Raw genomic sequence first — 24,125 nt, forward strand, 5'->3', positions numbered from 1 at the left:
CTTTATTTATCTTATACATTTGTATGTTTTAACGAATCAGAAGAAACATTTATGAAGCTTATTAAATTTTAATCGCACATCAACTGGTATTAAGCATTCTATCGTTTAATTCTTGGTTTAATAATTAAATATCAATTGCTTAATGTACACGAGAAAAATCCATTAATAATTGTCTATATAAAACGGAACTTTAATTCATTTATTATAGAAACAATAGATACTGTGAATTGTAAATTACTTTACACTGTTTACGAACACCTGGAACACATATGGAACATGATTTAATATCATCGAATTCTATTTTATACGCTCATCCCATTTTTCTTCCTGATATTTATAAAAATAATAGAAAGTACATACGTATAATACATTTACAGAAGAAAATTGAATCGATTATTACGGTACATCGGTAACGGAGAATCTAATTAGCATCTGACAATGATCGATCTGTCCCCCTTTATTACCAAGGACGTAACTTACCGTCATCAAAATTCTGTTAGTCCAGCTAGTACACACGTTCGAGGAATTATACTGCCACGACCCATTTGCTAATTTTCCCTGTCGTTAACCAATTACATCGCAACTGCCCCTCCCCGCCTGTCTAAAATATATTTTTGGGCAACGATTAACCGCCGTCGGACGTAGGCGGATCCAGAAGGATGACTAACAATTATCGAAGCCGGGCAGCCGGAATGAAAAATTCGCTTCGTGCCCGGAAATTTTTCATAAATTATTCGAAAGTTTAAAGCTAAGTGGATATGTAACCGTGGCTACCGGGTAATTTCGGTAATAGCACACTGCAGTCTGGTGAATACCGTTCCGAACAAAAAATTGAACTTCTAGGCTGCGAGCCAACGGTTCTCGTCAAATAAGGTTTCCCTCGTAACGAAGACCCTTTCCTATCTTGCCTCCTAGATTCTCCGCAAAATTCTCTTTGAAAAAAGGAGGAACTCGTTTCGGAAACTATTTTCCTTTCGTCTCACGTTATTATTTAATTTTCGGCTCGCACTATTTCCTGTTCCTTTATAGTTTAATACCGTGGGACCCTGGCGTTGAAACGGGAGCGAAACTCAACGTCGGCTGGAATTGGAAAGAATTTTAAAAGTTACGAATGCCGGTTGATAAAAAATTAAAAAATTCCAACTGTGAAAATATTAAAGCTGAAATAAGTTCTGAATTTCTTGGATGTAGTTTTTACAAATAGAACGACTTTTAGTTGTATTCAGTAATAAATTTAAACGTAATATTGTGTAATATATAATACATAATATACATTCCTTGTTTCATCTTAATATAAAAAACAAAATAATTGCTTTAAAACATTGACTGCCATGCCGGAATTCAGATAACACAAGTTCTTCGCTAGGTTTATAAATTAATTTCCACGTTGATCTACTGAATTAACCAAATTTCGTTAAAGAAATTCTATATAGATCTTAAGATCTATAAGGTGCATCAAAATTAAAAAAATAATGGCTACGATGGATGTGCCGTTTTATTTTTTGCATTTTCACATCATTTCACAGAAATTTCTATTACCCCAATTTGTCTGTCAACGTGTCAACGATAGCAAAATAAAATCAACTAACATTGTTGTACATTATAATACCCAAAAATCAACGTTTCATTTCATTAGTTATTATTTTCCCACGCACACAGCCGCAACTTTTCTCCTCCCCAGTGCACGTGCAGTCGTTCTTGCCACGCGGTTTAATGGACGCGTCAATTATGCCGGTGTATCGCCATTGGCTTTAATTGAATCCCAGAACAGTTTAGTGAAATCACCGGGTAACAAGTGAAGTAACATTGATCCAACAAACGGCAATCTAAAACGGAATCAAAGATGGGAGGACGGGTAGCAGGCGGCGGCACGACCGGCCCTGATATCAAATATGTTAATAAGGGGCCAAACATGCAAATGAAGAAGGGGTAAGATCGTATCGGTGGCAGGAAGTTAAGGAACGACTTGTAATTGACCTCGAAAGCCACGAGTATCACGGTGATATGCTCATCGATTATATATGTACGTCACTTTGCATTATGAAGTGCGAGCCGTGACCGTATTCTTTCGCGTCGACGACACACTATGAAGTGTTCAATTTCAAAAGCTGTCCAAAATTATTTTATTCGCTTTCAAACGACCGAATACATTTTAGAATGATCCAATTCAGTTATTCCATATGATTCTGCGAGAAAAGGAGGGTTATTATTTTTATAAATAAGTACGAAAATGTGTATTTGAAATTTGATTCAAAGAATTAAGAATTTAAAGCCATGGGAGTATTGTTCGTAAATAAATTTACATGTTACTGCTACAAGTAATAATTCATTTATTGAAATGGTCGGCAACAGATTAATGAAGGTTGTGCGCCTCGACGCCCGCAGGTTCGGTGGTGTAACAGCTCCGTTATTCTAGCGTTGCGGTACGCTATCCGACACACCGAAAATTGGTTACCCGCGGATCCTCCGAGGCAACTTAAACAACTCTCCGCTTACACTAACGACATTAACGAAAGCGCTAAAAAATGACAGGGAACGAATGTAAGTATTCTCGACGTAGGCAACAAATCATTGCGTATAAAATAATGAATATTATCTTTTCATTTTGGAAAGAGTGACCCAAAAATAGGGACCTTTATCGCAGGTTTTGGGGCGCTCGATTGTGGCACCAATTTTTGTGCCAAATGTGCTAATAATTGTTTTTATTATCAGTAAAATATCCTTTTCAGTTGCCGATATTGCAGCTGAATGTCCATTAATAAGAAATCTATGAAAATAAATTTTTATCCTAACTTCAAACTATTAATTTTTCGCTGTTAAATCCGAATTGATCCGATTCGCCACACTCTACTCTACCCTACAATGCACACTATGCTTTGAACACAATGGAAATTCAGAATTTTATTCAAAACCGTTGCACTTCTAATTGAAAGGCAGTTCCTGTCCCGTTTCTCACGAAAATACACAACTAAACACGCGTAACATTAACATTAAATTCAATTAGTTTCATTTGTTTACCCTCCGAGCATGATTACATCGGTTCGTTCGATGCGAGTGTAAATCTAATTGATAGTTTTGATTTCGGCACAGGTATCGCTAGCTGAAATTTAATTGCACTCGTTAATGGTGTTGTGGTCGTTAATTAATCGTCGGAATGCATTGCATTTTAATCACTTTACAGATCATTGAAACACCCATGACGACATTATCAATTGATGCCTGTCCAATGAAAGAACTTCTTGCGATATTACTATCGTAAAATGCTGTTTCTGTGTTAAATTAGAAATCATAATAAGTAGATTATAATTTTTCAGATTACAGAATCAGCTAATCATCGATATAAAATCGTGTCGACAATTTAATATTTCAATAAAAATATGCACGAAACGCCAAGTTAATTTCGCTGTGCAAATTTGAGAAGCGTGATATACATTAAAGGTAAAGATCATCTTCGAACCAGGGGAATGAATTAAGAAAGATAAAAGGGGAAAGTGACTTCCTTGTGTCCCTTTTGTCTTTGAATATCCTGCATTGAGAAGCGAACCGCCCCTTCAGAATCGCATTATGATTTACTAGCGTGCCGGGAAATGCTTGCGTCCGATAGAAACCAACCCCTCGTTCCATTAATGCCTCCTTCATCGACGTGGTAAGACAGAAAACGCGGTCGGTGTGTCTGGGGCAAAAGAAAAGCCCCCTTTTTTTATAGGACCTCTCCTCGAAACCACTTAGACATCTTACATTCAGGGAAAGCTGGTAACTTTTCCGCGAATGTGTGCACAAAGCCGGAAGAACAACCGCAAAGTAACTATGTAGCATTAAACACACGAGCGTTGAAAGGAACAAAAAGGTAACAGCTACGCGAAAGATTTTTTTTTTCATTCGGTCGTTCCTTTTTATTTGCAACAATGAAAATCTAGTCATACTCGGAGAATAGAAGAAACAGGAAATCGGTACGAAATTTCACACTTTCGCAGTTTGTAATTAAAAGTATTCTGATTTGCAATACTCTGCAATACTAACGTGTTAACTGGTAACCGGTCAACGATACGTTAAAATATATTGATCAGGTGTTAGTCTGCCATTAAATTGGTATAAATTCGTTGGATACATCGTTACACCGAGAACATCCTGCAAATTTCCCGTAGTCGGTTTCACTCGTTCGTTACACGTAAGTGCATACATACGCTCGCGTCTATCAATTGTCGAGTGAATATATGCACATGCTCGCAGCCGATAGAGTAATTTCTGGAAGTTCCGGGTAAGAGTTTCGATCGTTCATCCGGAATATCTCGTCTTCTTGCATCACCGCTTTGAACCAACCGAGCGCTTGAATAATGTTTATACGACACTGATTGCTCGTAGAGATAGCGCGAGGGTGCTCAACTTTTTGATTCATTACAGGGCCGAAACTTTCGAATTTAAATTACATCTTTGCAACGTGCTCACGATTCCTTAACTATGCCCACGGCATTATCCGAATCGAGTAAATTCCGATATCGTCTTATGAAAATTTAATAACTTGGACCTTCGTTCGATTTCGCGGTGTATCCGGCGATAAAAGGTATTCAAAGAATCGCTCGCAAAATGGAAACAGTTTTAATTCAATATCTTTAAATTAGGGGCTTCGAGAATTGTGATTATCCAATATAGTTAGCGTTAGAAAATTATAAGCAAGACAAATGTTATTTCCTATAAAAAGTAATTTGGTTATAACGTAAAGTAAACTGCAGTTTTCACTAAGAAGTACATACAATAACGACGGGCTCTTAATTAAAAAACCAACCGAAGATGAATCTTTATGGTGTCATTAATTCTGCATAAAATAAGAATAAAGCCGAGTTTAGATACTGATCGAGCGTAAAACGCGGAATGAAAATCTCTACTCGAATAAAGTGTCGACGATTTATTCGTCGCTTTCGCGACTTTACACCCTGGAAGATTACACTATCCTGTAATCGCATCGTTCTGAAAACTGTGTTCATACCGTGCTTGCATTATACGATCGATCAACCATAACCTCCAATCTCGTATATAGGTTAAGATATAAATTGCAACGCGACTAAATAAAATACAACTTTTTACAAACTATATTTACAAACTATAGTAACCAACTTTTTCTGCATCAACGATATACTAGATCGGCCAAAAAGTTTCGTTGCATTTATAATTGAAATTTAAAGAAAAACTTCACTAAATTACACTTTGTTAATCTATGCATCGCCTATTTTGTTCGAAAGCTTTCTATTACCTTTTAGTTCGTCCATTCGCGATATTCATTGGTACATTATAATATTACAGACATTGCGACGATTTACAATACTTTTGGCCAAGCTAATATATTTCTAAAACGCGATATCACTTTGAAATGAAATTTTCCATGTACAGGCTCATTTCGTTTTACATTATGTAATAAAGTATATTCCACCCTGTGCAGTAGATAGCACGACTACGTCATCACCCCTTGACGTTCTCCGAAGATGGCCGCCCGGATGCCACCCTCTCCAACGTTTTACTCCTGCGTTTTCATTGCTATGCCTCGGCCAGTACTGCTTGCGTTTCCGGCTTCTTTTATCGGTGACTCTAACCGTGCATCCACTCGTTTCCGGTTGGTCATAGATCAAGCCTCCAGTGTACTAGTGCCCGCCGAGCAACGGCGCAGCACAGCGTCCTGTAAATCGTTCTGATTTCTAACTTACTTTGAAACTGTCTGCCCGTACCTCTCGCTCGTCGTTTAGCGCACGCAGACTACGGTAATATCGCGTCTCCGTGCGAAGCTGACTCTCGATAAAAAATTTAAAAAAGAAAAGATTAATTTTTGTTATATATTTTCATCAATTAATGTCTTGGAAATACTATATTATCGCGATGATAATTATTTCGGAGCGGTTTTTATGAAACTGCTGTAACTTTGGATTAAGTGAATGTTTTTATTGAAATGAATATAGATACCTAGGTATATTATTGAATTGTGAATTATTGAATTATTTTCTAGAGTCTGAAATGTATACGTTTAATGATTTTGTTTAAAAAATCTCCCTAAATATCACCTATGGTTTCTAACGTCACAGAAGAGAGATTCATAAGAAATACAGTTTAATTTTAAATTTCATATAGTTTAATTAAATTAAATTACTGTTGCATTCGAGAACACTTAATCTCACTGTGTTTTAAATATACAGAAAACGTTTTATATAACTTTCTGTCAAAGAGGAATCTTTCACTTTCGAAATATTCATTGAAAATACCTTATTTGAAAAGTATCGTTCGCATTTATAACGAAGAATCTTCGCACAGCCAACACGAAAGACAGGGTGAAAACGAGCGAGAACAACAAGCAACAAGTCCCTCGCGTGACAGATCGTATTGTCGTAAGAAAGCGATGGCCAAATTCCGAAAATAAATTAACCGGCTAGGTCGCTTTTCAAGCAGCCACTTCGAAACGGAATCGCAGAGCTCCCCAGAACATGAAAGTGGCACGCGTTGATGCGTTAATGAAGTTGTTACTTCTGCCTCGTGTAACTAGTTTACTGTGCATTGTGATTCTGCTGACACAGCCAATTATCGAGCGTTGCAATTATACCGAATCGATAATTTCAACAGACCACGGTTCGCCGGCGCATCCCTCCGAAACGCGAAGTTTTCAGCAGCCAACCAGAAACTTTCCGACAGTTCCCCGAACCTAAGTTGACCTCTCACTTTCTAACAGTCGCGTCGACGTGAACTGTAGGGCCCCCGGTATAATTAAACCGGATTAATCGAGGACCGTGTCAATTCCGTTTTTCGCCGAATAATCACGTATCTCGATAAAATCGATTTCGATTAATCCCTAAACGTACACACTTTTAACGCGTTAAACGCCACGAAAATCTTAAGCGTTTTCCTATAGAGTTTATCTTTTGTAGCAAAGAAAAGTAGGAATAATTATGAATTGTTCGGCGTTGCAACGTTTGCGCTACACTATTATCAACTTAGTTACATTAAACACTTTTATTTCGCATCGGTTGTCTTGTATGTTACGATTGTTTTTTAGTCATCTATTTAGGAATCTATTAGGAATCTATTTCCTACTTTCGATGTTTCCATGAACTATCTAACCCCACAATTTATAAGAATACTCTTTTAGTATTAAACTCAACTATGATGCGTTAGAGCTGCATTTTATCGAAAGGAATGAAAAAAAAGTGGGAAATTCACGTATACGCGAGGACGCACTAACTTTTATGAAAAATTCACAGATATTTGAATCCAGGTATTTATATGAGGGTAAGTCGAATGGACGCGCGCGGACAACGCGGCGTGTCGCAAATATTTGAATCACAAAGCTTTGTGAAGCGGAGATAAAAAAAATGATCAACCGAATTAATCTAGTCCTTCTCCTTTTTCCTTCAACGATGTGGAGCGACAGCCAAGTTTTAGCCTCTTCTATGGACAACCGGGCATATTCGTTCACTCAGAACAAAAGAGTTTTAAAGCGTATCATTGAAAGATAAAGCGGCGTGTCACATTGAACAGTGAATCATGCGCGGAAAGAATGGCACTTTCCAGTAAAATAAAATCGCCCGTACGACCGTGAAACCCTTTTTTTTCACAATATTATTTCCTACATCGCGTTACAATTGGAACGGCTCTTCTATCGGAAACGTTAAGTTCCATTTTATTATGTTCTATATAAAAGCGACAAACGTTTTGCATCGATAACAGCGATTGAAATGAAATTAAACTCCTGTTTACCCTTTACTACTGAACTCCATTGAAAACGGGTGTAAAAAATGTATTAAAAATCCTTCCTACAGTTTTAATTATTGAACTTTCCGTATGAAAGTCCAGTTCAATGGAAAGCGTAACGAAATATTAATAACCTTTCTGTATTACGTTTTATAAAGCAAAACTCTGCGCATGCGGTGATATTACTTTTTATTCAAATCCCTTTATTAAAAGCAGATCTTCGAAAATATAGATTTAAGCAGATATCTGTAATCTATTCGCATACTTGATATATAATCCTGATATATATACCTTGATATATAATCTTCTTCTACAAAAATCGCTTGCAGTTCAACATTCTAATCTCAATTAATCGCAATTATAGAACCGTTTAATCGTCTTATGTATTCGACGAATTTTCACGAACTCCTCCCGTCCTTACTTCATATCGTTGCCGGCCCGAGGGCCGCAAGTTTAAATCCGTAGCCCGAGATTCATCGTATGGGACGGCGCGCCCGTAAAAGTAAATTTTGGTTTCGGTCACGAGCCCGCGAGAATAATCCCCACGAAATTCGAGGTCTAAGCAAATGTCCCAGAGTAACGAGTAGCCTACATAATCGCCTCCAAGTTCATGGTTTAGAGGTAAAGTCTGAACCAAGTAAATTGGGACTGCGGTATCAATCCTCCGAACTTAGAAAGTTACCATTCCAAACTTCCGCGAAGCTGCGAGTCATACGGAATTCACTGTATCTCCGATAACAATGGAACGTGACCGGATCAGTTATGAATTGTACATGACCGAAGACAAAATTACGACTCTATATCCGATTTTCGACAAGCACGCTATTGCCCTTTCCTTCGTTCGCGATTTAATCGTAAAATTAACGCGCCAGCGACATCGGCGACGAGAAGAGCGAATATATACGAAATTAATATGTATAGAGATAAATTCATACAAAATAAGCAGGTACAAGCAAAACAAAAATTTGTTTTAAATCTGACAAGCAGATAATGAATTTCTATACGATACCGTTGACGATGTAAATGTGAATGTAATATATAAAATAAAAAGGTAAAGATAAGGTAGAATTAATTGTTTTATAATTATATTTATGAATTGATTAAGTGATTACTTAATCATTATAAGAGATAGTCTGGCACAATTGTTAATCCGTTGCTCTCGAAAGGCCACTCTCATCCGCCGCCTGTGTTTGACTCACAAAAATTCTAAAATGTAATATTCAATTTAATATTCAATATTAAATTTTGGATCATATAAATAAATAAAACAGTTCTCTCCATTAATTTCTTTAGCACTCTTCTCCATGGTAGATGTAAAACTTGTCATCGATATTTCATCGAAAAACGATACATGTTTACAATCAAAAAGCCATCGAGTTAAAAGGGTTGATATATGGATTATAATATATTACGTACAACGTTAAAGATTCATAAAAAAAAAAATAAAAATCAAGATGGGTGCGGATATTTTCATTTCGCTGAGATTGAAATGGGAAGGCAACAATTTCCAGTCTCACCGCATATCGATTTTGCTCTCATAAAATATTGTTCGGTAACCTGGACAAAATGTCGACCGCACGAGGAAGACCGAGATAAACCCTCCGCGACCATTTACCGGGATAATTGCTTTCGTTGGCATATTCGCAGTCGACTGACCGCTTACGAGGAAGAAAATTAACTTTCAATGGCTCGGTGACAAAATCGACAAGGGGTGGGATCCCTATTTGGGCCCTCGTAATTAAGGCTACGATATGTAGGTCGTCGAGTCGTCTAACGCCGCCCGTGTGCTTGTGTGTCTTCTCTTTTGGTATATGTAGTAGAGGTACCTATACGCACGAAAAATGTATATACGTATGCTATAGACATCAGCCACGTGGTACATGCAGGTATTATATGTATTACATATTTCCGTTCGTTTATATGCAAATCTTGATGAACTCAATCTCATGAGATTGGAATACTTCACGTTGAAAGAGCTTTTATAGTATGATTCTGGAATTCTTGTGTTATTTGCCTTTCATCTGGCCGAGAGATTCAATGGGACGCGTATTTAAACGATTGTTATGCTTCCGTTTTACAAATCGAAACATTAAAAGTTTTATATAACGGATCTGAAAGAACCGAGGGGGTTGATCGTTCGAAGTTTATCCTTTAGACAAAACTTTCTTATTAAATTTATTTTGTTCTTAATTTTTAGATATTGTGGTTTAATTTTTTCAATGTCAATTGATTCATTCGAGTCCAGATTGAACATTATATCTCTACTATTAATCGTAATATTTCAAAGTAAACGTAAACGTAGAACCGGCAGAGAATCGTTTCCTTTTTCTAATGAACGATCAACAATAAAATATTGCACCGCAGTTGCGACAGAAATCATACTGCGCAAGGTTAGAGAAATTTCCTAGCGATCGCAGTTCATTTTTACCGAAGAAAAATATTTGACGAGGAAACGAATGATTGTAAATCTCAGATTTGGAAGCGATTGCCGGTTCACCGGCGTATTCCGCATCGAACGGGGGTGCAACCTTTTTCTCCGTATCAAAATCAGGGAGCATGACTATTCATAAACTGACGCGGCGAGATTTCGTGCGACTCGATTTTACATATGTCCACGTGTAAATACACGTGTACGCGAAGGGACGAATTTTCTATATGTTTCGTGGGCACACACGCGAATAGGCGAGCCCGCGCAATTGCGTGTGTGTGTGTGTACTTTCATGTTCATACATATAAATGCAGTGAAGTTGGTCCTCGAGAGTTCATTACAAGCGGCGACCATCCAACCCCCCTCTTTTAACTCGGCGACTCACTTCACCGCCGGCAGGTAGGCACTACTTCGCCGTTTTCTCCCGGATTGCTAAATAAGAAAAATTATTTAATTTTTCACGTGACGGGGATCGCCGTCAACGTGAAATTTATGCGGCGTAAATCTTTCTACTTTATCACGGCTACCCGGAATTTCGAGTGACGGTTCTTTAATACCACGCGTTCCCCGCGGGGTACGCGCAACCTAAATAAATGTAATTAAAGGCCGCACCCCCGGGGAATTTAGAATTGGTTTTTTCCTATTATTTTTCAATATTGGATCGCGCCGCGAAGAATGTTTCTTTTTCTCGTTTTCTTTCTTGTCTCGCTCGTAACGAGCATCGTTAAGAACATTGTTAAAACAAGAAAGTGGATTTCGAACGACGAAGAAATAAACGTATCTGTTTAATAATAAGTTAGCTTGCGTTGTTTAGAGAAAAATCTTCGAACTGTTTCACTACGGCTCTTCCGAACTGGTAAATATAGGTATGGGTTGTGATAGAAATTGAAAAAGTATAAAAAGAGATCACTGCTTTCCCGGAGAAGAATGAAAATCTCAGAGATAGTAAATACTATACAGATATAATACATACATACATATGGGCGTAACATAAAGTATTCCGATATTAAATAAAAGCGTGTCTCTGTACAGGCTTTTACGAGCAAAGCGTGCAGAGTATACTAAAATTCTTTAACTTTTTTTATTATCATGATAAAAACCGTGATAGAAGATAGTAATAATAAAAATGTTATGGACAGCAGTTCCATTCTTAAGAAATTCGAAAGCGGATATTCATAAAAATGAAGCAGCGACTTTTTCACTGTAACGCGAATAAATGAAAGAGTGCATTATCATATTTTTAATTTTCACTGTTACGTACTTCATTTAAAACGATATACATACATATATAATAAATATGAATATGACAAAAATTTTAAATAAGATTCTCTGAATTAAAGCTTTAGCGGTTATCGCAAATGTAAATTAACGCATAATCTGTATCATTGGCTACCACATCAGAAACGTTAAGATAGATCGACGGCAGCACTATTACTTAAATTAAACTAGTGAATGTCTTGACGTACATTGTTAGTGGTAATATTGGGAAGGTCTTGTACCTCGTTATCAGCGAAGATAATTATCCTCGTTCCGTCAAATCTAACTTAATAGTTGCACAATTCGCGACTTCTATATATTCGTGTAGCTAAGGTGCCTGTTAGATTGGCTGATCATCCTTCGAATATTCGAATTGCCGATACCTCGTCAATGTTTAACCAGCTTCTTAATACTGCACCAGTCGAAGCGAAGTAACATTTCACTCGTGTACAGAAATGTAATCGAAGGTAATAATTTAATTTAATTAAGAGAAATTTACTCTTCGCTCTCCACGAGAATGCAATATTCATTTTAGGAAGCACGTTCGTATTTGTGTTTAAAGTGATTACTTTTAATCGACTGCCATGTTTAATTAATACACGTACTTCAATCACAGCTATTTTATTGCACTCCCATTTTCGTTCTGTACCATAAATTTTATTATATTTCGTTTCAATTTCATTTATACTTATGTTATTTTATTAGAGTCATTTTATTGTAGATTACAAAAATAATACTATCGTTAAAATTTGGAAAAATTTTTGCAAGAAACGTGATGTTTTTATATTTTGGATAACCGTACTAATTATTAAAATTCATTAATCATACATATATATCAACTTTCTGCGATTTAATCTCAGTATGAATTTCATATGAACATTAGTAATTAAAATCCAAAATTTCCTAGCAAACATTTACGAACAGTTATTGCAAGCTACCAACACGAACATTTCTATTAAGGCATTATTGTTTATTACAACATTTAAACAAAATTTTCACTCGCCTAGTAGTACCACAAACGCACATCATTACGAGCATGTCCAAGTTTTAATGAAGGCAGTAGTAATGTGTTCGTGGCCTTGACTAGTTCCATGCAAGTTAAATTTCGGTGTCCCACGCGAATAGCGTGCGATCAAACTCGTCATTACAGAATATTGTAATAATTAGACTGCGGATTTTTATGCATTTATAGGAAAATCGAGTGACTCAGAATAATATTGGTCTAACTATCATTCTGAGTTTCTCGAAAGAAGAAAAGTGTTTGTGAAATGTTCTCGGATTAATTAGACTAATATGACAATATTATCAATAACATTAATTATTACTAATTATAATACTAGTATTTAATTAATCCAAAAATATTTCACAAAAGCTTTTTCTCAATAACTCAAAAGTAGTAATTACATCATTATTATTTCAAGCCTCTCATTTTAAAGTGCAAAATTACAAAACATGCGCATACGAAGAAAACACTATCCAAAATCCATCTCCGTCGTAATTCTATTTTCCTAATTCCATTCTTATAACATGGAATTTACAGAAAGATCCACGGTATATAACAAACGATTTTACATAAACCAATATCCGAACGCTGAATTTACATTGGAATAATAATGATTTATTCACTGTTTATTAACGAACGAACCGCGGTTAGATTCAACGGCCGTTCTCCTTGCGGAGAATTTATTATAATTATGTCGGCTAGTTGTAAAGTACAGTTCGTGATGTATCGAACTCAGCTTCGGGTCCATTAAAGGGCTCCACCCGGGAGCTGAGCGCGTGTTTGTGTCGTTTTGGTTGCCATATTGTCCTAGAAACTTTTTCCATTAATATTGCGCGAACCCCCCTATATTGTGCTCTACGCCAATAAGTCGACCCTCGCGCACGAATTTAGGGGATGTCCGGCTAACAAATGGGGGTGCGAAGGCAAGCACAATTGATCTTTGCGAGTGTACCACATGATTGCATGACTGCATGCTGCGGACCATTGTAAGTGTTGCAATAACAATGAATTATTACGGTAATTCGAACCGCGCCGCCGGTACGACGATACTACGGTTCTATATAAAAATTTCGTCACAGAAATGCCGACTACTTTGTAACGTTGAATAATTTGTCTGGTCGCTCCGAGTAATATAAATGTTCCGAGCGGTTTTCTTCGGCTAACGTTATTAAACGGTCGAACACCTAGCTCTTAATTTAATCAGTAACGATTGTAGCTGGTCTTTGTATGTACATGATTGCATATGGAATAAAAAAGTAATAGTAAAAGCGTTAGTGAAATACAAATATCTTCTTGGGGATAATAACACATCTTAAGTAAAATACAATTATTTCCTTAATTAAATTATTCTATATAAGAAAATTTTCGTTTCTTTAAATTTCAACGAAATATTGGAATGTGTTTTGGGATACTTTAGAAATAGTAAAATTTATTTCTTATACTTCGAATATTTTTCCTTATTGTATGCATTCTGTGCAACGTTGCATCTTGAAATTTCTCAAAAATCCATAAAAATCGACAGTCTAGTAATCGCATAGTGATAGCAATGGACAAACCGAGAATCCGGTCTCGTGTTTATCAGTGCCGGAACAACAATATTCTACGGAAGTAGTAGATTCACCTCTTGTTTACTCCCACGGATTACCGTTCGTTAACCTAGTTGTTCTCAGGACTAGGAGGGGGGTTAACCAGGATGCCTCGCAACGATCTCAATTAATTTCAACGTGGCAGAAATGTCGTTAATGTAAACGGAACGTATCCGTGACGTGTAGTCAAATGTTGCTACCTAATACCGAAGACTGTTGCCTCGAGTTGCGTGCGACGTTTAGACAACGTGGCTCACGCGGGTACCATAAATGGTAATATGAGCACGTGGGAGACTGGTTCAGAGGGAGGAGACGTGTATAACGTTGAAACGCAATGCACAATCGATGCGTGTGTACGGATAACTTGGATGTGACTCTGCACGTGATCGATTCGACTGATAGCGATCCGTCAGAGGTGTATCGGAGGATGGCAAACATTAAAAGTGCATTTTTAATATAAACTCTAAGTCGTTTAATCTTATAGGCGACGTGCTTTTGAAGGATGAGCTCCAGATCCGTCTTTTTAGAGTGATTTTGAAACTTTTCTCATATAAATTTGAATCAATGTATACACTTGGATTTCATGGATGCGTTTATGAAAATAAAAATCAATGATTAAACAGTTAACGATAAGGGTAGCGATAGAAATTAAAAGTTTGCCGCAATTGCTACGTTACGATATTATAATACTATGGTGAGTTTTTAAATCGTTTACAATTGTCATCGACAATTTTGTAAATTATATAAAGTCACTGTAATGATTAAATGTGAAAAAAGTAATTTTTTGATCCTTTAAACTTGAAAACATCCTTATTCGCTTGTTCGTATTTTTATTTCTTTCGCAATTCTTTCGATCGAAGTTGCGTTATATTTAGACAATTGCTGAAAGAAGGATTAATATGTTCATTGTAAGCTTATGTTTGTTATAAATATTGAACACTGGTAACAGAGAAAGAATATTGAATTGTCATTTGAAAGGGAAATACATAAAATAATGTTTAAATTCATTAAATCCATTTCGAAAGTTTCAGCTGACTCGACATTATTATCCAAGTGAAAAGGGCAACGTTATTCGAAAATGATAGCCCGTCGCGGTTATCGTGGATATTACGGATCAATATTTTAAAAGTTTCATCCTCCCTCGACTAGAATTCAATTACAGCTAATCGTCCGAAATCATGAAATCCTTCATGCGCATACATTATTGGCGGGATGCACAAAGCTCCGCATTGAATTTAAATACAAGACCCGACACCGACTGCGAGTTCGAAATTCAAAAGCTGTTTACGAGCAGAAATTACGCACATTCCAGTCTGCGAATTGTTAAATGATGATTCTGTTGTGCGTTCTTATCGATCGCGCCGCGCAAAGTGATTTGTTTTCACCTGACCGACGACGAATACCGTTGGACGCTTTTAAACAATTATTCCAATTATTGTTTACATCCAAGTTGTAAAAGCAAATATTATGAATCCTATTCGCTGAAACGTCACTGTTAACTCTGGACACGCGCCATTAATAAGTGGCCGGCATTTTTTTGCCACTGTACAAGACCGGAACCCGGGTCGCACACGTTGCAACCGTGAAATAAAGAAACAAACATCGTAACATTACTTTCTACCGCGGACAACCATAGCGCCGGCGAACAACCGTGAACACATCTAGCAACCGGAACGGAACAGCAACGGTGCTGAGTTACAAACGAAACGTAGAAATACCGTATGATCCTGTCACCGGGATGAAAGGGATGAATGAAACGAGGGGGAAGTAGAGAAGGGTGTCCATGGCGATAATTAATTCCATGTCTCTGGCATATGGTGCTCACGGGGGATGCTATTTCGAATTACCATACGTAAGCTATATTGTTCACAGCGTCGGATGGTTGCGAGCTGTCGCAAACAGACAACGCGTTTAATTGACTAAGTTAATTCGGGCTAAACAATGATTAAAATTGAAACCGGCCGGGACTTGGCTTCAGCACTCACGATCATAGGGGTGACTTCGATGCTCGGAAACCTATTACGCGTCTCGAATTTAGTTTTATTACTCTTTCAGCCGGGGTAATACGTCATATAGGATCTCTGAGTGGATTGTTCAACAAATATTGAAACATTTCTAACAGAAACATTGATCGTTGGATTGTCACACGTGAAATATTTTGCTATAGAAGAAGGTTTCTTTTTAATAATGATGTAAGAATAAATATCTAGAAATATCAACAAACTATTATCCAGAAGATATTGTCGAAATTTTCAAAAGAGTAAATTAAATATAAGAAAAATGAAACTTCATTAAATATTGTGTGAAACAAAATGGGCGATGGGCAATATTTAATGAAATATAATTTGTGTTATCTTTAATTTATACTTTTGAAAACACGACAATTTATACCTTCTGAGTAATTGTTTAGTGAGGTAACATATGTTGACTTTATTTTTATGAATCCATTTTAAAAATCGCATTAGACACCGTTGAATGGCATTTTTCCTTTTCAAGTTTGAAACAGCGAATGTTGATTAATGAAAAACTGCTTTTCGACGAAACCGGTGTATAACGGGAAAATAAATATTTGTTTCATTTAAAATTCTACCCAGCACCGAAAAATGAAATTTTCGAGAACGGAAATGAAATTTTAACGGGGTAGGATCGCGCGTTTCAAGGCAGACCGCCACAATGGCGGGATCAGAGGAGTCCCTTTTTCCAGTCCATTTTCGGCAATTGAAGTGTTGGAGTTGTGTTTAATTATTAAGCGTTCCGGGCTTGATTTGCGCTCGTCGGGCAAAAATTTAGCGTGTGTTTGCTTGTAAACGTAATTAAAAATCGGTGTTTTCCAATAAAATTCCGTGCGCGACAGTGCGAGAGAACAACAAGCTTTTTCACGTATCATTCTGCTGAATCCACAGTATGAATAGTTAACGAGCTTTAAAAGAATTTCGTTTGTATTGAAAATTTTGTTCGAACAAACGAAAAATAACAGAACCACGTATTCGCATACAGATATATATATATATATAATAAAGATTGGACAGAAAATTTATCAAGTTCGATGGAATGATTTAAGGGAAATACAATTTATAACGTTGATATACATTTTACTTGAATGTTTGATCATTGCTTAATTATCTCACTCCTTTGATGCTTTTTTTTATTCGTAACCTTTTGTCTATAATTTTAGAAACATAATTTGTTAAGGAAATGTTATTTAATTATAAATTAAATTACAATTAAATAACAAATGTAAATTTCAATTTCTTCAAGGTTGTTAGTAATAACGATTTTACTTGACCCATTTTATATTTCTTACAATTACATAAGAATGCGTAGAAAGAACGTTTATATTACAATAGAAAGTAACGTCAGAGTATCTTGCCTTTCATTTATTCAACGCCATCTTCAAACTGCTGTTTCAAGCAGCGATTTGCATATTTTTACTATAATGTTCTTACCGTTCGCTCTGCCCTCTTCGAGATTCGCAATACTAAAGTTAAGTCTTTATCGTGGCGACCACTTGTAATACTAAACGTTCGAGCAAAGAATAGCGCGACAAATTACAGTATTTTGCAGGAAACTGCATTATGCAAACTCATCGACGAGGCATTATGCAAATGGCTAACGAGTTTGCTTTGCACAGTCAACAGCAATAATTGATCAGTGCACGATCAATACGATAACATCATTCTTATTTTACACCCGCGATTAATTCGGATCAGTAACCATTTTGCTGCATGTAGCTGCAACATTTTCACGTCCAGGTTGTCCAATGCTTAATTAAAATTTAAACTTTTCCGACCTGAACGCGGGGAAATTGAAAACAAGCCAACATGTAGCTTTCAACCTACACAGTGGACAATGAATAATTTTCGCTGGCATTGTGAACACTAACTGCAAATACGTATACATTCACCTAATTAATAATGTTGTCGAGTAATTTACAATATTTTTCTTCTGAATATCGTTATACCAATATTGTTTACTGAAACTGTAAAAATTTCATCATTTTCTCTTCGTAAAGAAGATAAAGTTGAAAATAACATAATTAACAGGTTTTCAACATAGAAAGCATAAAGGAAACTTTCGTTTTTAGTTAAGTTATTATTTATAAATAAACTTTCAAATTTCCTATTTACTACTTTCCTATTTACTACTTAATTGATTCACCGATAATAAACTTCTTCTTAATCTTGATATATGAAGCACATCTTTTATTTTTATTTTATTTGTTCCTTTTTCGAGTTACAATATTTACTTTTATATCTCCTTTTGCATATGATTTTAGGCTCCTATCATATTTTTCAGCGTTGATTCTAATGTTGTGTTTTATTGAGTTTATTATGTTTTCAATATATGGTCATATATAATGTGGCACCCAAATCTAACATCCATCTATTATGGTCTTCTATGATTGTCTTTTCCATAACTCTGAATGTATACTCTTCTCTACTGTTAGTTATTATGTTGCTTTGTTTCTTTCTACTTCCTGCTCTTCTATTATTCCTGTAAGTTACATTTTGATTATGTATGCTTACCTGCGTTGAACTATTTGTCTGAATCTTCTTTTCATGATGATAAGAACATTCTTTCGCCATATGGTCCTTCCTGCAACATATGTTACATTCATTATAATTGCTCTATTTGTAATTATTTTCTTTTATACCTCTATATGTTTTTTCTCTTTTTCATCTATGATTTCCGTTTAAGTCTATATTATATTTCAGTGTTTTTCATTTTGATATTTTTTGGTTCCAGATTTATGTTGATCCTTCGGTATTCTGCATTCCCAGCATATAACTTTCTTAACTGATTCCACACTATTTTTGTCTTACTTTCCACTAAAAATTATCTTGTCTATTTATCAGATAGAGTTGTAATTATTATTCTGAATACTTTGTCGTTTTTCTTTTCACCCGTTTCTTTCAATTTTCCTGCCTCGGATTCATGAATCTATTCTAATTGTCAAAATCATTGTAGTTTCACCAATTTCTATATTAAACCACATATTTTTCTTAACTTCATTTCTATTTCTAATTTTCTTTCAACTGGCACTAACCATACTCTACTAACATTTGTTATCAGTGGATAGAACTGTGTGCAAATGAACAATTATTAATTATACTTACATGTTTAAACACAAAATGTTATACATTAAACAAAATTATACAGTCCATCGCAAGCTCAGTATTTTTCTACATACTGCTCACATCGCTCTCTATATCCCTTTTACATTGTACGAAATAATTACATTGGATAAAGTATTTTAAATGCATTTCTTTGTTTTGGCTTTAGCAATTTCATAATACAGGCGGCCCTCGAATTTCGCACAATTAGCTATTTTGCACATTGTTAAAGATTCAACTGTTTAATCCTCTGCGATCGGATGTTCCCCCTCAGGGGATATCAGACTAGCCACCAGATTACAATGTTGTTCGGATCAAGAGAACAAAACAGGTTCAGACTTGCATTAGGGCATGCGTCAACGTGTTGTGTGTTTTACTAATTTATTTGTTTAAGTTTAAAGTTTACAACGCAAAAATCAGAAAGATTTCGAACCTGAAACGTTTAACCAGTTTATAAATTCAGAAATAAAACAGAAGTCTAAATTTCTACAACCAAAAGTATAAGATTTATTTTACGCGCCACAAACAGAGTACCTTAGTACTCCACGGGCACCTTACCCACCTAAAATTCCCTAAAATTTCCCTAACCGCGAACGGCGTAACGCAACACCGATAATACAAGATTTTAAGCTTGTTATATGGTAGGAATCAAATTAACTATATACTTCATTTCTGCTACAAGTATTTTACACAACTTGTCAACGACAAATGCTTAAGTGGAAATATTTGAATAATGAGAATAGCATGTACCGAATATAAAAGAGGTGTCTAGCTTACGTTAGTAACACAAAAACAATGTTTCCCCACTATCTCTACTCAAGGACCTGTCCGAGACTGCTATATAATTTTATGTCTCGTCTGTGTGTTTATGGTTAAGTTTAACCGCGACCACGTGAGAAGTATCTCGCTTATTTTGTTTGAATTATATTTACAAGTTTAAGTGAATAAATTTTTAAAACGTATATCCAAACAAATAAGACAGTCTATATTTCCTCATAACGCGTATTTATATGTTGTTTCTTTAATTGTTTATAATTTATTATCGGTTACGTAAATTTAGATTTTTGTGAACTAACATGTCCAGTGTAAAGGAAGACCAAACACAATCAGTTCCAAATATCAGTGATAATATAGAGAAAGATAATTATGATCTTTATCCACAAAGAAGAGAATCACAACGGAGTTGGGTTAATAAAATTCTTCGCATCGAAGAACGTCAAGATGTAGATAAGTTCAAATGCGAAATGAATGTTTACAAGTGTATAAAAGACAGTATGTTTTTTGTATAGTTCTTAAAATTATTGTGTTTGTTACTTCGATTGAGTATTAACTATTTGAAAACATTACATTTTTGAGAATATTTCTAATATGTTAAATTAATCTAAATGTTTAAGTAATTTAACTTGAGATGTTTTAATTCTCGTATACTGTTTCAAGTTAATTTAAAGTAGAGATTTATTTGAAGGTACTTATGTATTATACAAGTTTTTAAATACATTCTTCATGTGTAGCTTATACGTGGTATAGTGCATTTATAATCATTTTATGAATAAGGTGTTAATGTTAATGAAATAAGTCAGAAAAATCAAAGTAATATTTGAACAGAATATTTGAATATTCCGTTGATTCTGTTGATGTGAGTGATTTAAGTTTAGTTTGTATGTTATTATTTTTAAATTTGTGCAATGTTTTTTCTTAATATTTTTGCAGCTTAATTAAATTTGATTTTATCTTACGGTTGTTTTGCATTATGTCATATTCTTCGTAGCCTTTTTTTTTTGTAAGAAGTTCTCTTATGTTAATAGGTAAGTAGCAGTTTATCTTCTCTATCAAACTTGACGCCGGCGTTAAGGCCCAGGATGATTCTTGTACAACAGAGTTAAAGTATTCTGTTGCGTTATCCATGTCCTTTGTAGTTTTTAGTGGTAGGTTCAGTAGTACCTTATCCTCTATTAGCGTCCGAAATTTATCCCGATTTGTCTTGATATTGTGTAGTTGTGGTGTTTTTATTTTAGTTATAATATAAGACGACATTGTAATCATGACAGGAGTATGGTCTGATGTTAATTTGAGACACGATTGGATTTAAATATAGTTAGTTCACCAATTGAATGATTATTAAAATGTCTTTTAATAATATTAAAGTCACCTCCTATTATGAACTTTTTTCTCAGGGTTGAGAAGCTTCTATAATTCGAGCATTTGAAGTAGTTTCTTTCAGTGAAATGCGTTTCAGACATTGATAATATATTTATGTTATAAGTTCTAACAAATATGTACACCTTTTGACTATGTTGAGTCAAGACATTGGCGTTTTATGGCGCGATTTTATATTTGCAGGTTATTTTAGTTTAGATACAATAATTGTTAATCGGTTTAAAAGGTTTGTCATCTGTTCTGCTTGCTTGGTTAGGATTTTTTTAAGATCTTCGAAATTTTGCTGAATGATTATAACGGGTTCATAATGATTTGGGTTTTGCGAAATCTGTTTAATATTGTATGCGGCTGCGCTGTGTACGACTTCGTGCCTTTGTCGGCTCGTGCGTCGATAAAGTTGAAGTATTCTCCCAATCTAATTGATTTTGTTGATTGTTTGTTGTTGGCCTACCTCTTAGTGGGGGAAATCATCGCTTCCTTATTCCTTTATAGAGCACACAGCTTTTGTAATTGATTGGATGTTGGCCTTCACATAAGACACATTTTGCAGGCGTTTCCCTTTCTTTGGTGCCAGTAGTGGAATTGTGATCTTATCTGCATTTTACGCGTCTATATGATTTAAAACAATATGATTTAGTGCGTCAGTATCGTTGACAACGTTTGAATTGTACTGTCTCTCATCTTTTGTACGGTGGTTCGAATTGAACTTTCGCGCGTTGTAAAAATTGTATGTCGTAAATATCTTTATTGTTGCTAGCTGATTCTAGGTCCATACAGCATAAAGAAAGCGGTTGTTTTGTAACTTTATGTACAAGGTTATATATATATATATATTTTTAACTTTATGACCCATTTCTGCAAGGGCATCTATTTCCCTTGTATCTGCAGAATGATACAACTTTGTATGATTTATCCTTCCTCATTTGATACGTATGGAAATCTACATTGGCTTCCTTTAAGTTTTTAATTATTTTATATCGGAACACGACTGACGATCCACTTCGGAATGCGTAACGATCGATGATCGATTCCCTTTTTAAGCGTCTTTGCGTTGAGGGGCACTTGTTAACAGTTCTGCGAAACTGTTTCCGCACGTGTGTCCCAATTTTTCGGACACTGTATCGGCTTCCGACAAAGGACACCGCGCTACACACCAAGAGTCGGCTCTTACACTTTCAAATTTGTTAACAATTATATTATTCGAGAATCAGAGCTTCTAAAAAGAAATTTTTTTTATTCGTTAGTGATAAACAATTTTCTTTGCATTAAACGAATCAGTTAATTTTGTTTAAACCTTAAAAGATTGACCTTTGACCACTGAATTCGGTTTCTTTCCACTATGCGTCAATTTAATTTAGTGTAAGAATACTTTTATCATCGCGTTCAGCTATCCTTTTTTTAAGGATTACTAATTTTTTTGTGTTTCAACATTTCAGGTGCTCTAGTTAAACTTATGCTGGCAGCATTAAAAAGTTCAGGGTGGTATGTAACACAGTTTTTTTTTATTTTTAACTATTATTTTAATATGGCCGTACTATTATATATCTAGTGTAAGATTTTATTTTTAAGAATCTATACAAACAATAATGGAATATGCTGTAGTTTTTAAAGTTTGTCATGTCTTTTTTTCATTAGCATAAATACTGTAAGCATTGAACATAAATAAACTATATATCTGTAATACTATTATTCTACATGTATAAAAATTATACTTACAGTGAAATTGATATTCGCCGTCACATTACCTGTGAAGTGTGTGATACATCAGTGACGGGGGGATATGATCCAGATTTAAATCAGGTAAATATTAAATACTTAACACTTTACATTCAGAAGTTTCTCACTAGAAATGTTTAACATTTTTTTACATGAAATATTGTATATAATAATTTTTCTGTTTCAGGTTATTGTTTGTCAAAATACAGCTACTTCTAAAGGAAAGGTCCAAGGTGTTTTGAGTCATGAAATGATTCATATGTTTGATTTTTGCCGAAATAACATGAACCTGAACGATATAAATCATCTAGCTTGCACAGAAATCAGAGCAGCAAATCTTTGTCACTGCAGTTTTCTTGGTTCTTGGATCCAAGGATTTGCTTCACCATTCAATATTAAAGAAAGACATCAGGTAAAATGTTCAGTCGCTTTAAAATGTTCTGTTTCTCTAAATTTACGTAGTGATTCCAAACTTTTGGCCGGTAGTCTACGTATTTTCTGGACTATAACTATTAACGTAACATAATATTTGTTATATAGATTTGTGTCAAGGACAAGGCTATGAAATCTATACTTGCCGTGCGAAATGTTACGGAAGATGCAGCACGGGAAGCTGTGAATCGAGTTTTTGAGAAGTGTTATAATGACTTGGAACCAGTTGGAAGACGAATTCGTAGAAATTCCGACGACATGGAAAGAGCGTATGCAGAAGCTCCATTATATGGATATTTTCAGGACTAGTGTACGCCGTTTTAAACAATGTAGTGCGCATACCTTTATTTCGTTATTATGAACCTTATCTCAATTTATCGTGTATTACTCAGTGTTTACTATTTAGTTCAAGAATTCTAAAGGGTTTTAGCGAAATGTAACAAATTTGTATAAATACCTTTGACGTCATGACACGACAGAAGAAAATGTATAATACATGTTGAATGTACATAATGTTTGAATGAATGTGATGAAATTAAATTTGTTAATCTGTAATTCTTGTGTAATTCCTAATCGATAAGCGAAATTTCCTGGTTAAACTGTGTTCGAATACGGTAAATGATCTTTTCAGTGCTTCATATCAGCACTAAAAGGGGGCTAGACCATTATTATAGTAAACACCCTGTACTGTACTGACTAAAGTTTCA

General features: G+C 35.3%; 1 protein-coding gene and 1 long non-coding RNA gene across 14 annotated transcripts; one reads left to right on the forward strand and one right to left on the reverse strand.

The window, feature by feature from the left end:
• Positions 1–1,046: 1,046 nt before the first annotated feature.
• LOC116429018 (uncharacterized) lies at positions 1,047–24,097 on the reverse strand. Of its 12 annotated transcripts, none has more exons than XR_013000026.1 (7): positions 23,876–24,097; positions 21,722–23,113; positions 19,117–19,546; positions 18,654–18,945; positions 18,526–18,595; positions 17,446–17,978; positions 1,047–1,080 (listed from the first exon to the last, which is right to left on the reverse strand). It is a non-coding gene; the product is annotated as an uncharacterized LOC116429018 (long non-coding RNA). The 12 variants fall into 12 exon arrangements; XR_013000025.1 differs by lacking the exon at positions 1,047–1,080 and adding an exon at positions 3,422–5,668; XR_013000027.1 differs by lacking the exons at positions 1,047–1,080; positions 17,446–17,978 and adding an exon at positions 3,424–5,668.
• LOC116429017 (mitochondrial inner membrane protease ATP23 homolog) lies at positions 19,777–23,973 on the forward strand. Of its 2 annotated transcripts, none has more exons than XM_076373677.1 (6): positions 19,777–19,890; positions 20,174–20,385; positions 22,707–22,752; positions 22,989–23,070; positions 23,174–23,398; positions 23,527–23,973. In XM_076373677.1, the coding sequence occupies exons 2-6, from the start codon at positions 20,190–20,192 to the stop codon at positions 23,725–23,727; spliced, it is 750 nt and encodes a 249-aa protein (XP_076229792.1). In that variant the 5' UTR covers positions 19,777–19,890; positions 20,174–20,189; the 3' UTR covers positions 23,728–23,973. The 2 variants fall into 2 exon arrangements, with proteins under 2 accessions (XP_076229792.1, XP_076229793.1); XM_076373678.1 differs by having other exon boundaries at positions 19,809–19,877.
• Positions 24,098–24,125: the final 28 nt, after the last annotated feature.

Source organism: Nomia melanderi, chromosome 14 (assembly GCF_051020985.1).
Source record: "Nomia melanderi isolate GNS246 chromosome 14, iyNomMela1, whole genome shotgun sequence".
Lineage (NCBI taxonomy): Eukaryota > Metazoa > Arthropoda > Insecta > Hymenoptera > Halictidae > Nomia > Nomia melanderi.

What these genes read in the sequence shown, in the direction of transcription:
- LOC116429017 (XM_076373677.1), top strand. Translation starts at nt 20,190, where the DNA reads ATGTCCAGTGTAAAGGAAGACCAAACACAATCAGTTCCAAATATCAGT. An exon ending in ATGATCCAGATTTAAATCAG is followed by an intron (nt 23,071 to 23,173) that starts GTAAATATTAAA and finishes TTTCTGTTTCAG; the next exon opens with GTTATTGTTTGTCAAAATAC. An exon ending in ATATTAAAGAAAGACATCAG is followed by an intron (nt 23,399 to 23,526) that starts GTAAAATGTTCA and finishes TTTGTTATATAG; the next exon opens with ATTTGTGTCAAGGACAAGGC.